A 14,571-nucleotide genomic window follows, 5' to 3' on the forward strand; every position below is an offset into this window, starting at 1 on the left:
ACAGCTGTCACAGACACTAAGAGGAAGAGCTTATTTGATGAAGTCTGTTAAATTGGAGTTGGCAAATACATTTGTGTAGAAATTTGAATATACAAACACAAAATCAACAGAAAACATGGTATTGTCAGAGGAAACTACAAATGAGTCCTATAAATGAGTTAGTAGCAGCTCTCTTACTTTGACTCTGAGGGTCCAGGTTCATTACTGAAGTTCAAAGGAATCCACATGGACCGGTCACTCTTCATAGTCAGACAGCCAGAGACTAGAGACTCTGCTCTGTCCTCCTCTTCCTCCTCACAGTCAATCATCTTCTGATCTGAAGTCAGCCTGAGAGGTTAAACAGGAAAGGAAACAAGTTTGTACAAGAGTCACAGGCGAGACTGAGAGAACAGGAAGTAACACACAACCTCTCTCTCTATCTCACGCACGCACGCACGCACGCACGCACACACACGCACGCACGCACGCACGCACACACACGCACGCACACACACACACACGCACACACGCACACACGCACACACGCACACACGCACACACGCTCACACGCTCACACACACACACCACACACACACACACGCACGCACACACACACACACACACACACACACACACACACACACACACACACACACACACGCTCACACGCACACGCACACGCAAACACACACACACACACACACACACACGCTCACACACGCTCACACACACACACACACACACCACGCACACACACCACGCACACACACACACACACACACACACACACACACGCTCACACACACCCACACACACCCACACCCACACCCACACCCACACGCACACACACACACACACAGTATACAGTATAATAAAGCAGCCAGCGCTCCACCTGGTCACTTCTCTTTACCTCTCTGCTTGTTTTCTTGGCTTACAGCAGCTTTAATGAGGATTATTCAGCCAGTCATGACTTTGTGTTCACAGATGAATCAAACTGTTGAGTTCATTCTAACATTTCTCTCCTCTACAGTCCACAGGGAGGAAACTGACTCAGACACTTTAACAGTAACATAATAAAATGTTGGATTAACACTCACCCTGCTTCAGTCTACAGTCGTCAGCCCTCGGTCCTCTCCTCAAAATGGAGTCTGGAATAACTAACTGAACTGAACACTTCCACTTTCTGGTTTCCTTCCTGTATTCTCATGATCAGTGTGGCTCCTCCTCTCTCCATTTACAGGAAATCCCTGCCATGGTTCCTTCCCTGTTCATGAGCCTGTTTAAAGTCTTACGTATGTACAGTTTGGATTTGGACCTAAATTCTGTAACGTAATAGAATCCTTTTGCAATGACACAACTAGTTCAGTAGCACTCCCTCAGGGTACCTCATCTCTCCATTTACAGGAAACCTTTGACCTCAGAGTTTACCTACGAGTGTGTGTGTGTGTGTGTGTGTGTGTGTGTGTGTGTGTGTGTCTGTGTGCGTGTGTGTGTGTGTTGCTCACACTAATCATCTTTTTAACACGGTGTGTTTATGAGAATATCTTTTGTCTTGAACAGGTTGAATTAAAATGAGTTTTGGTCCGATGTTATCTCATTTTTATGTTTAAATCATGTCAATAAATCAGTTTAGTTAAATACTAATGTGCTTTTATAGTTGTTGTTTTTTCAGAATTATATGAATAAGATTTTTCTGAACATCTGGAAGAAAAAATATCATCTCTGTTGCACAATAAAATCATTTCTGAGTTGCAAGTCTTTTTCATGATCTAAACACAGTAGCCAGAAATGACACATCTTCCTTGCTCAATTAGTACAAGAACCTACATTTTGAAATGTATTATATCATTTTCTTATTAGTTATATTTGTATGTTTCTTCCACTATTTCATGTTTCAGCTTTTTTTATTTTTACAAAAAGAGAAAAGACATAAGTAATATCCAGCAACCTGGATTTAGAAATATAATCCCAAATTCTCTACTAGTCAAATGTTAAAGTTACTAGTTTATTGAATTTCACACGTCAGTATTTCAGAGTTAGTAGAAGCTTATCGTTAATGAGTAACTTTAACAATGATGTATTTATATTTCCGTGTCACACTATCAAGTTTCAGATTGACTAAAGAAACAGTCTCAACAGATAACGCCTAGCCTGACTGAGAAGATGATCATGCAGTATAAAGTTTAAATGTTTATATCTCATTCAAAAAGGAACTATGTTAGGGAAAACTGTCTGATAACAACATCCTCGAGTGTTTCCACCTGCAGCTCCTCTTCCTCCACATCTGAGCTGCTGACAAGAAAACACAGTTTAAACACCTCAAATTAAATCAGTAAAACGTTTAAAAAAGAATTGTGCAAATCCTGAACAAACTGTCCACTAGTGTGAAATATTAATATTACAACCTGTAGTGATCACAGTCTCTACATATATGTAGTCCTGTCACAGAGGAAAGTGAACCGACACACATTAGATTTAACATTTGTTCAACGTGATCTTCTTGATAAATCAGTTTCTACTGTCTGTATTCACATCAGTGTGACTGATATGAGGTCAACTATTCACACCGTGAAGCAAAGAAACCCACTGCATTAAAAACACAACGAGCACAGATGAAGAACAAGAACTCCCAACACCTGCAGCTTCATCACATTCCTGCTGTTTCTAACAGAAACACACCTGCCAGGTGTTATTTACCTGCACTGTACGTAGACAAGGTTTCAGCCATAACTACCTGTACTGTAGGTGTCACAACTAACATTTATCAGACAATTAGACTCAACAACATGAACACAGTGATGCTGATCAGAGAGTATCAATCTGAATTATGATTATCAGCTGAAGAAACACCTCACTGATATTCATTATTAACATTATACAGGACAACCTGACATTTATTGATCAGAGTCAAACTGTTACAACTAAATATACCATTAAAGTTGAACCCAGACTGAGCTGTCTCACCTTAAACAAGCTGATTACTTTAAACACGGAATATCTTTGATTTATGAAGTAAAGCACTAATGTAATATCATATGAATGACAGCTAAAATCATACTTTTGTTTTGTTAAAAACTACCTCAGGTTACTTCCAAAGCCAGTTTGTGATTATTAATAAAAAGGTATTGTGTTAACAACTGTGCAGTGTTGGAGGAAGTATTCAGATCCTAAATAAATGTGCTAATACCACACTGTAAAAATACTCTGTCACAAGTAAAAGTCTTGCTTTGAAAATGTTACTTAAGTAAAAGTATGTAAGTATAATCAGGAAAATGTACTTTAAGTATTAAAAGAAAGAAAACGTCCCCTGTGACTGTTAAACTATGACATATTATATCATTAGATAGATTTATATATAATAAAATAATTAAAAAGGAAAAGCAGCAAATCGTCACATTTGTGAAGCTGGAACCATGAAATGATTTTGCTTAAAAAATGACAATCAAAAATAGTTGCCAATTAATTTCAGTCAATCGATTAATAAGTTAATCGACTAATAGTTTCAGCTGTACATTTTCACATGTTTGTAAAGTAACTAGTAACTAAAGCTGTCAGATAGATATAGAGCGTAAATGCAGATAAATGGAGTAAGAAGGACAACTTGTCCCTCTGAAATGTCCTGCAGTAGAAGTATAAAGTGGCATGAAAGTAAATGTACTTTCTAACACTGTAACTGTGTAACATTAGGCCATCAAATCAGCAGAAAAACAGGAGATTGATTTATAGAAAATAATCTATTTAAATCACAATATTAGTGAGAAAAATCACAGCTTGATATATTTGTTTAAAATGTTCAGCCCAACTAGCTGTGAAGTAATATTTAAATGTAAAGTGGTTGGTTAACTAGCTACAGCCTCAGTAACATGAGATCTATGTAACATCACCCAGAGAAGGATCTTAGCGCCCCCTAGTGGCCACGGTCGGTAACTACACTTTACGCTTTACGGAGACATGGTTGAAGGGGATTAGACCAGACTGCTTAGTGCTACCTTTGCACCTGGAGACATTGCAACATCCACCCTGATCATCACAAGGGGCCAGGTGAGGAAGCAGCTCTCAAAGATCAGCGTGAACAAGGCCAGGGGACCAGACAACATCAACCCCAGGGTGCTCAAGGCGTGTGCTGGGGAGCTGGCAGCAGCGTTCCAGCACCTCTTCAGCCTCTCCCTGAGGCTGAAGAAGGTTCCCCAGCTCTGGAAGACCTCCTGCATCGTCCCGGTGGCCAAGAAGGGACACCCCAGCACCCCCAATGACTACAGGCCAGTTGCTCTGACGTCACACGTCATGAAGATCTTTGAGAGACTGGTTCTGCAGCACCTCAAGCCCCTTGTGAGCGACTTCCGGGACCCCCTGCAGTTTGCATACCAGGAAAACATCGGTGTGGATGATGCCATCACCTACATGCTCCACAGAGCCTACACTCACCTGGAGAGGCCGCACAGCACTGTAAGAATCATGTTCTTTGACTTCTCCAGTGCCTTCAACACCATCCTGCCACTCCGGCTAGCTGAGAAGCTCTCAGCGATGCAGGTTGATCATGGCCTGGTGGCCTGGATTAAGGACTACCTCACCAGCAGACCACAGTATGTCAGACTGCAGGGCAGCCTGTCAGATGTGCTGGTGAGCAACACCGGCGCCCCCCAAGGAACTGTGCTGTCTCCCTTCCTGTTCACCACCTACACCTCCGACTTTCGCTTCCACTCGGGTACATGCCACCTACAGAAGTTCTCCGATGACTCCTCCATTGTCAGCTGCATCACAGATGACAACGAGGAGGAGTACAGAGCCCTGGTGGAGAACTTCATAGGGTGGTGTGATAGCAATCACCTCCAGCTCAACATTGGAAAGACCAAGGAGCTGGTGGTGGACTTCCGGCGGAGCACGAGGCCCCCAACTCCCATCACCATCCGAGGGGAGGAGGTGGAGGTGGTGGACACCTACAAGTTCCTGGGAGTACATATGAACAGTAGACTTGACTGGACTGATAACACCGAGGCCCTCTACAGGAAGGGACAGAGCAAACTGTTCTTCCTGAGGAGGCTCAGGTCTTTTAATGTATGCAATAGGCTGCTGCAGATGTTTTACCAGTCTGTAGTAGCCAGTGTTCTCTTCTTTCTGTGGTATGTTGGGGGGGTAACATGAACACAAGGGATGCCAACAGACTGAACAGGCTGGTGAGGAAGGCTGGCTCTGTGGTTGGATCTGAGCTGGACGGTCTGGAGGTGGTGGCAGAGGGCAGGATGAGGAGGAAGCTGGACGCTATCCTGGAAAACCCCTTCCACCCCCTCCATGATGAGCTAGTCAAGATGAGGAGCACCTTCAGCCACAGACTCATCCCTCCTCGGCACAACACAAAGCGCCTGGGTCAGTCCTTCATGCTGGTAGCCATCAGGCTCCACAACCAAGGCTGACCCCCATATGACAACTATTAGGACTTTTAAGAAATTTAAACATGCACTATCTGGCGCACTTTACACTCACTTTACACTATACATCCTATATACCACTTTATTGCTGACTGCACATATGTACATATTACATTTATTTATTTATTTATTTATTGTACATACTACATTTATTTATTGACGGACTGTACACACTATGTTCACCCATTCACTCTGTATCTTTTATATCTCTATTATTGTCTTTAGAATTTTTGTATACCTTTACCTCTCCTGTGATTCACTCTGTTTGCTGATGTTGCTGCTTTGACACCTGAATTTCCCTCCGGGGATTAATAAAGGTTCATCTTATCTTATCTTATAAAGAAACATATAAAGAAAACTTTAAAAGACAGACAAACTGTTATTTATGTGTATTTATGTTGTTAGTAAACTGTACAGGTAATATGGTGTGGCTAAAGTAATGGAGAGTGAGAGCTCTTGGTTTTTCTGAGGATCTGTGTTAAGAGGTGCTGTTCTCATTGGCTGGCCTTCGATGACGTCGCTGCTGCGGATTGGCTGAGGACGGCGGGGTTGGCCAATTTAACTTCCGGGTAAACAAACAGCTGATAGCAGGTCGATGGCTGTCAGCTGTTTTTGCCAAAATAGTAATAATAATAATACAATAAACGGATTAAAAGTGAAGCCGAAATAACTACATAATGATGCGGATTAGTAAAAAGTCTAAATTCATGCTTTGTCAGGTCTGTTACCATGACGACAAGCAAACAACTTTTAAATTGCTTGTTTTCTGAATGGAGTCTGGTATGTATATATTGTTACACACCACTTATGTGATGAATGCTTTTGATACACATGCTTTAAAGTCCCATATTTAAAAAAGTGAGATTTTCATGTCTTTTATAGTATAAAGCAGGTTTAAGTGCTTTATATAAATACTGTTAAACTATCAAAACGCTCAATAAACGGAGAAATACACACAGCCCGTATTCAGAAATTGTGTGTTTGAAACAAGCCGTCAGGATTTTTGTCCATTTGTGATGTCACAAATATACAATATTTAGATCATCACACGGTTTTAAACGTAAACATTCTAAATGTGTCCCAGTTTATTTTCTGTTGCAGTGTATGTAAATAACATCAGCTGACAGGAAGTAAACATGGACCCAAGCTGTTGCCTAGCAACGCAATTCCTTTGAAATGAGCTAAAACGGAGCGTTTCAGACAGACAGTAAATACAGGTATATTCAGGCAGACAGGACGAGGAAAATAAAGTGTTTTTTTTTAACATTACAGCATGTAAACTTGTTCTAGTAAAAACACAAAACACAAGTATGAACCTGACAATGAGCACGATATGGGACCTTTAATAAAAAACTTGAAATACTTTTAACCTTGCATACTGTATGTCATGCTAATACCTTTCACCTTGTATAGAATGTATAATATACTGAGTAGTAAATGTTATCATTTACTAGTGTATTCTCCTGTTTGTATTGATTCTTGTTTTGAGTTGTTTGGTGGATCGGATGATTGAACTCTCTATCAGTAACAAGGAACAATAAATACACTGTTTACCAATGGCAGAGAATTTTGGCAAATGTTTCTTGGGCGCTACCCACATAATCAGCTGTGCTGCTCATCCCACAAATGCATGATCCTTACAAGTTGGACATCATTGTGAAGGTAAATAAACAGGCTTTCCAACCATGTAAAATACAATGACAATCAGCATTGTAACAACAACATTGTTAATTGTAATTGCTTCTTAACTGAATGACCAGAGAGTGTTTATTAAATAATTTCTCCAACAATATATATAAATATATATTTATATTATATATTTATATTTATATATATATATTTTATATATATATATATATATATATATTTATATTTATTTATATATATGCATCATGGTTAATTGGTCACAGATTTTGTAGGCAAAATGCTAAGATTTATATTTAGTAGTAGTAGTAAATAAATAAATAATAAACAATCAGGTCCTTTTGATGAGTATTTTATTATTATTATTTCACAATATATATATAATGGCTAAGATGCTGCTTTTCTATTGCAACACTTTCATCACTTCTTGCATCTACTGGGCGGTTTACCTGAAGACATAATAAGTTGCACAATGAAGACATGTAGTGCTCCTCCCAGGGTCCAGAGTTAGGAAACAGCAATCACAATGTAGTTTTCCACTAACAATGTTGTTAACAAATGTTACACAAATAGATACATAAAGATATATATATATATATATATACATATATAAAAAGAGGTGATTTTACATTTACAGAATAAACTGACCCATGTCATAAAATGATGAATATTGACCCAACTATAAACCTGATACAGCTGTTGTGACGTAGTTGGTGAGTATAGAGTTGTACGGTGACATGTGGCATCTGCACATACTATACCTGTCAGAAGGACTTCATGACATGACGCAGCTTGTCTGTTTTCTTGCACAGAGCACATCACTGTCCTGTCAGTAGCAACAGTAGCCTGAGGGGTTAGAGGAGACATAAGGACTGTTGAATTCACGACAGACTGCCGGAAAAACCTGACTAAAATATCAGAATATGGCTCAGAATATAAGCTTAAGCAACAGATAGAGAAGTCATGGTACCTTGGCCAGCTGCTCCTGTTAATGCTGTATGTATGAGTATCACTTCCATACCACTTATTTTATTTAAAGGATAGTTTCTGTATTGACATGTCATGTGTCATCATGGGGGATTTTTCTTGTCTTGGCTGAGCAATCAAAGCCAATCTCCTCCTTGTCATCCATAAATGGAATACTTCTTCTTGAGTCACTGAGGTAGTTAGTTGCTCAAGACGCCCACTCCTCCAACAACGCGTCTACTCCTCCTCAGCCTGTATATATATAACAGCTGACTCCAGCAACGCAAACACAAGTCACATTAAAGTGAGGAAGCATGAGGTCTTGCAGTCTGTGCATCGTACTGAGCCTACTGGCACTCACAGTTTACTGTGTGCCTACAACACCACCACCACCACCGGTCACTGTGCAGGATGAAGGCTTTGCAGAGGTGTGTATGTTTACATGCATGTGTTCTCACTACTTTGCATTTAAGATGTGCATTTTGGGGACTTTTCTTCATTTTACAGAACTACCTGAAGAACTTCTTCAACCTGACAGAGGAGAGAGGTCCAGCCACCAGACGGGGGATCAGCCCGGTGAGCAGGAAGCTGAGTGAGATGCAGAGATTCTTCGGTCTCCAGATCACCGGGACGCTGGACGCCGACACCGTGGTGATGATGAAGAAGGCCCGCTGTGGCGTCCCGGACGGCAACATCGCCCGTTTCTCCACGTTTGGAAGTAACCTCAAGTGGGAGAAAAAGAGCCTTACCTACAGGTGAACTGATCTGGAGTGAGAAAGTAAAGTGTGAGAGAGTAATATCATAGTAAGTCTAACTAATAATTCTTCTTGACTATTTGTCTGACAGGATAGTGACCTACACACGTGACATGCCTGTGTCAGAGATAGATGACTCCATAGAGAAGGCGCTGCAGGTCTGGGCCAAGGTCACTCCTCTGAGATTCACAAAGATCAGCAGTGGCACCGCTGACATCATGATCTCCTTCGGCAGCCGATGTGAGTACAGAATGAGTTTCAGAGGTGGAAGAAGTACTCAGATCCTTTATTTAATAAAAGCAGAAAACTCTAAAAATACTCCATTACAAGTAAAAGTCCTGTATTCTCAGTGTTAATTATCAAAAGTACTCACTATGCAGAATGGCAGAGTGTTTAATTATTAATATTATATTATATTATATTATATTGTATTGTATTGTATTATATCATATTATATTATATTATATTGTATTGTATTATATTATATCATATTATATTATATCATATTATATTATATTATATTGTATTGTATTATATTATATTATATCATATCATATCATATTATATTATATCATATCATATTATATTATATCATATTATATTATATTGTATTGTATTATATTATATTATATCATATCATATTATATTATATCATATTATATTATATTGTATCGTATTATATTATATTATATTATGTTATATTATATTGTATTGTATTATATTATATTATATTATGTTATATTATATTATATCATATTATATTATGTTATATTATATTGTATTATATTATATTATATCATATTATATTATATTTTATCATATTATATTATATTATATTATGTTATATTATATTGTATTGTATTATATTATATTATATTATGTTATATCATATCTTATATTATGTTATATTGTATTATATTATATTGTATTATAGTATATTATATTATACTGTATATTAAAATAGTGCTGCATCATATTTTACATACTCTTCATGTACAGCATGTTGCATGGAAACTCTTGATCTCAAAAATAACTAGTAACTAAACACATCAAATAAATGTAGTGAGGTATAAGTATGATATTTCCATCTGAAACATTGTGGACTAGAAGTATAAAGTAGCATGAAATTTAAATACTCCAGTAAAGTACACACACCTCAAGTAATGTACTTTAATATTTACCACTGATAACTTGAGCTTGTTGATCTGCTATGGTGCGTATTTGGGTGGCATATCCCTTAATTACTGGCAATGCAGTGCAGTTACATGATGTACCGTATATCACTCAACATAACAAAGAGACAACAATCATTCCACTGGTGGCGTGCTGGTGCCTGCAGGAACCATCTTTACCATGTGTTAAGGGTTAAGAGGGTGTTGAAAAAGGCTGGTTGTGATATCCCACAAAGAAAACTTAGCTATACAGAAGACATTTGTGTTGTGGGGTAAAATAGCAACGATGCATTTGGAACAGCCAGTTCTGAGTTTACGAAAATACAAGAAGTGTAGAGCAGGAGTCAGCAACCTGCGTCTCTTCAGCTCCTCTCCAGCGGCTCCCTGTGGATTTATAAACATGGAAATGAATAACTGTTTTCTTGTTTACATTTTAATTTTTATTTATCATTGTTGTAGGTCTATGGTACGACGGTACGACGGAGTATTAGGGCCACATTGAGGAAAAATAAATTAATCTGAGATTTAGAGAATAAAGTCATAGGTTTACGAGAAAAAAAGTTGTATTTTTTTCTCTTAATATTACGACTTTTTTCTAATAAAATTATGACTTTATTTGCGTAATATTAAAACTTTTTTCCCGTAAAGTTATGACTTTATTCTCATAATATCACAACTTTTTTCTCGTAATATTCTGACTTTATTCTGTAAATCTCAGATGTGTTTTCCCTCAATGTGGTCCTAATACTCCGTAGTACATTGTCTCTTTGGCCCTCACTGCATTAGACTGATATACTATATACTTAGACTATAAACTGTGTTACCTTCATCACAATGATCACATGTTTTGCGGCTCCAGACAGATTTTCTTTTTTGCCTAAAATGGCTCTTTTGATAGTAAAGGTTGCTGACCCCTGGTTTGGAGAAAACAACATTAGACCGTGGTAGAAATGCAGACAACAGTGGACTGAAGGAACCTTTTAGTTCCAGGGACTAAAAGTGGAAACCCAGCATTAAGAACGTACATTTAAAGCTGCAGTGGGTAGAATTGGAGCAACGTTTTGCCCAATGATGGCAAAATAATACTGCCTGCTGCTGGTTCTGACGTGAGGTTTCTTGTTAACAGCACATGGTGATTATTACCCCTTTGACGGCCCTGATGGCACTCTTGCCCACGCCTTCGCCCCGGCCCCCGGCATCGGAGGAGATGCTCATTTTGATGATGATGAGACCTTCACTTTCCGCTCAAACAGAGGTGAGTTTGTTATTGACGCTCAGCATGTCTGTTTTTACTTGTCAGCGTGAAAGGATATAATTATGGAGAGAGGAGCTGTAACTAACCTGTAGTTCTGTGTATTCTCTGCTGCAGGCTACGTCCTCTTCATGGTGGCTGCCCATGAGTTCGGCCACTCCCTGGGCTTGTCTCACTCTGATGATCCCGGTGCTCTCATGTACCCCGTCTACTCGTACAGAAACCCCGACACCTTCGTTCTGCCGCGGGACGATGTCAACGGCATCCAGTCTCTCTATGGTTAGTACTAACGATGCCTGTTTGCACACAGTAGCACTTAACCCAAAATCTCAGACAGCCTCTTGCGCAATATTTCATGATGCTACTCAACTGTTATTGTTGCAATATGATGCAGCGCTTTCTAAATACTTGGTGACTCATTTTGTTTATCCTCCAGGTGCAAACCCTGATAAGGATCCCTCTGTAACCAGACCTCAGCCCCCCACCACCCCCGACTCCTGTGATTCAACCATGGTTCTGGATGCTGTCACCACCCTGCGAGGAGAGATGCTCTTCTTCAAAGACAGGTATATCAGACACGCTGCACAGCAGAACGCTAAAACATCTGGATCCAAACCTATCGGGATTTTGTTCTCACTAGGGATGCACCGATACCAGTATCGGGTATCGGGTTCAATACTGTGCTCATGTACTCGTACTCGGAAAAACGGCTCCGATACAACGGCACCGATACCGCTTTACGGTGGTACACCCGACCCCACTGGGCCGGGATCCCGCCTCAGCCGCCCGCACCGGCCCTCACTTTCATTGCGCCCACAGGGTTTTGCTTGCACCCTCTGACTCGCGCGTGCGTTAGACTCCTTGGGTCGGGTGGGTTGCCGACATCGTCGCAGACCCATGGCGCCTTTTACGTGGGCCGAACCCCGATCTGGCGGCACGACGCGCTTGGGGAGCACTGAAAACAGCCCGCCCCGGTCGACAGTGGCGCCGGAAGCAGGGGGCCCCGTCCCTCCCCGGTGGGGAGAGAGGGCGCAGCGAGCCCTTTGTCTGCGAGCCACCTTCGCCCCGAGCCTTTCCAAGCCGACCTAGAGCGTGTGTCGCTCACACCCTCCAGCTGGCTGTTAACGAGGGTCTTTTGGCACAGAGAAGTACTCGTATCGGTACTCGGTATCGGAGAGTACCCAAATGTAAGTACTTGTACTCGGTGCATCCCTAGTTCTCACCATAAGTGGCTTCATGTGCATAATGTTCTTGTGTGTTTTCAGCTTCTTCTGGCGGAGTTACCCTCAGAGCAACACACCTCAGCAAAGTCTCATCACAAACTTCTGGCCCAACGCCCCCACCAGCATCAACGCCGCTTATGAAAGCCGACACTCAGATAAAGTCTTTCTCTTTAAAGGTACGTGTTCTTCTGATCTACCCGAGGCTCCGATCTGAAAGCATTTTCAAAGTTTACCTCAATCATCTTTTCCTGCCTGCAGGTCGTAAAGTGTGGGCTTTCAGGGGCTACGACCTCGTGCGTGGCTATCCTAAAAAACTCACCAGCGTTGGTCTGCCTAGACGCGTGAAGAAGATCGACGCGGCCCTCTATGACGTGCAATCTGGCAAGACTCTGTTCTTTGAAGGCGACATTTACTACAGGTGTGTTGAGAGTATATACACTGGTATTCAGTATTTTTAACCTTTGTTGAATGTATCTAACTGCTGTCTGTGTTTCCTCAGTTACGATGAGGCCAGAAAGACGATGGACCAGGGTTTCCCCAAGCGAGTGGATCAGACCTTCTCCGGCCTGAGCGGCAGGGTGACTGCAGCTTTCCAGTACAGAGGTGAGCAGCAGTCAAAGCTGACCTAAAGTTTTCCAAGTCAAAACAACTGAAATGAGATATTCAGACCCGTCTTTCATGTTTTCAGCCTAAAAAGAAAAGGGACATTTTTGGGGGAAGTGTGCTTAAAAGCTTTTCTTGCTGAGAGTTACATGAGAAGACCGATACCACTTTATTTAATGGACAAACATGAGAGTGGGTGGCATCAATCTTCTCGTCTAATTCTGGACAACAAAGAGATTCAAATATTCACAAAAATGAAAAAACTATTCCTTTTAACCAGCACAGAAACTAACCTTGAGTCTGTGTTCTGCAGGTTTTACGTACATCTACAGCGGACCCTACATGTTTGAGTACAACCTGAGGACCGGGAGGTTGTACCGCGTGCTGAGGAACAGCTACTTCCTGCGCTGCACTAACTTCTAGAGCAGTTTAAATAGTATAAAGTTGTTTATGTAGCCACTCTGAATGAGAATGAATGTACACTAACAGTGTTAAAATAGGTCATTTTAAATATTTATATTGTTCAAAATATTACACATTTAATTGTATGAAATTAATTTAGAGCTGTAGTATATAAATGAAATGTGATGTTATTTTTATATATTGTCTTGAAGATGTTCCTTCAAGACAGCAAGTCCACTTGCATTTGACCACTTACTACTGGTGCTGCTGTTCTTTATATCTGTAGTGTAATGATGCGACAGATGACCTGGAAAGCTTTGGATGTGTGTGTGTAATCAATGCATTTTAATAATTCATTTTATTGATATGTAATTGGACAATAAAACCATGGATTACCAAAGGTCTTATAAAGGTCTTGCAAATTAATACAATTAATACAACATAAATACAAAAATCAACCTTTTGTAAAAGCCCCTTTCGTTTTGTGATGGTATACCACCACTTATGCTGTTATTCCACGAGGCCAGCGGTCAGCAACCTGCGTCTCTTCAGCTCCTCTCCAGCGGCTCCCTGTGGATTTATAAACATGGAAATGAATAACTGTTTTTTGTTTACATTTTTATTTTTATTTATCATTGTTGTAGGTCTATGGTACGACGGTACGACGGAGTATTAGGGCCACATTGAGGAAAAATAAATTAATCTGAGATTTAGAGAATAAAGTCATAATTTCGTAGTATCCGGTTGGAGTACTGGAGGTTGTGTGTTTGATCCTTATATGACACAATGGGTTTTGAGGTCTTACTTCAAATAAAGAAGTCAAATACAAAAAGAAACAATACATCAACATATCTGGTGAGATAGCTCAGTGTGGTAGATAACTGGACGGAATACCTACTTGAATACTGGAGGTTGTAGGTTCCATCCTTATTTGGCACGATGATTTTGAGGTCTTACTTCAAATAAACAAGTCAAATACAATAGCAAACACCGCATCAGTGTCTGCCTCAGATAGCTCAGTGTGGTAGATAACTGGTCGTAGTATCCGGTTGGAATACTGGAGGTTGTGGGTTCCATCCTTATGTGACACAGTCTGTTTTCAGGTCTAACTTCGAATGACGAAGTCAAATATACCAAGAGAACAGTCTG

The 14,571-nt window shown here is 40.3% G+C and overlaps 1 protein-coding gene across 2 annotated transcripts; it reads left to right on the forward strand.

Moving 5' to 3' along the window:
* Positions 1–6,131: 6,131 nt before the first annotated feature.
* LOC119476136 (collagenase 3-like) lies at positions 6,132–13,829 on the forward strand. 2 transcript variants are annotated; one of them, XM_037749383.1, is made up of 10 exons: positions 6,132–6,185; positions 8,523–8,770; positions 8,862–9,010; positions 11,069–11,197; positions 11,312–11,473; positions 11,631–11,760; positions 12,460–12,593; positions 12,676–12,835; positions 12,917–13,020; positions 13,334–13,829. In XM_037749383.1, the coding sequence occupies exons 1-10, from the start codon at positions 6,135–6,137 to the stop codon at positions 13,441–13,443; spliced, it is 1,377 nt and encodes a 458-aa protein (XP_037605311.1). In that variant the 5' UTR covers positions 6,132–6,134; the 3' UTR covers positions 13,444–13,829. The 2 variants fall into 2 exon arrangements, with proteins under 2 accessions (XP_037605311.1, XP_037605310.1); XM_037749382.1 differs by lacking the exon at positions 6,132–6,185 and adding an exon at positions 8,288–8,443.
* Positions 13,830–14,571: the final 742 nt, after the last annotated feature.

This window comes from Sebastes umbrosus, chromosome 17 (genome assembly GCF_015220745.1).
Source record: "Sebastes umbrosus isolate fSebUmb1 chromosome 17, fSebUmb1.pri, whole genome shotgun sequence".
Classification (NCBI taxonomy): Eukaryota; Metazoa; Chordata; class Actinopteri; order Perciformes; family Sebastidae; genus Sebastes; species Sebastes umbrosus.

Excerpts from the sequence above, each read along its gene's own strand:
- LOC119476136 (XM_037749382.1), top strand. The coding sequence starts at position 8,330 with ATGAGGTCTTGCAGTCTGTGCATCGTACTGAGCCTACTGGCACTCACA. Across the intron at positions 9,011-11,068 it reads GATCTCCTTCGGCAGCCGAT|CACATGGTGATTATTACCCC; the intron begins GTGAGTACAGAA and ends TCTTGTTAACAG. Across the intron at positions 12,594-12,675 it reads TAAAGTCTTTCTCTTTAAAG|GTCGTAAAGTGTGGGCTTTC; the intron begins GTACGTGTTCTT and ends TCCTGCCTGCAG.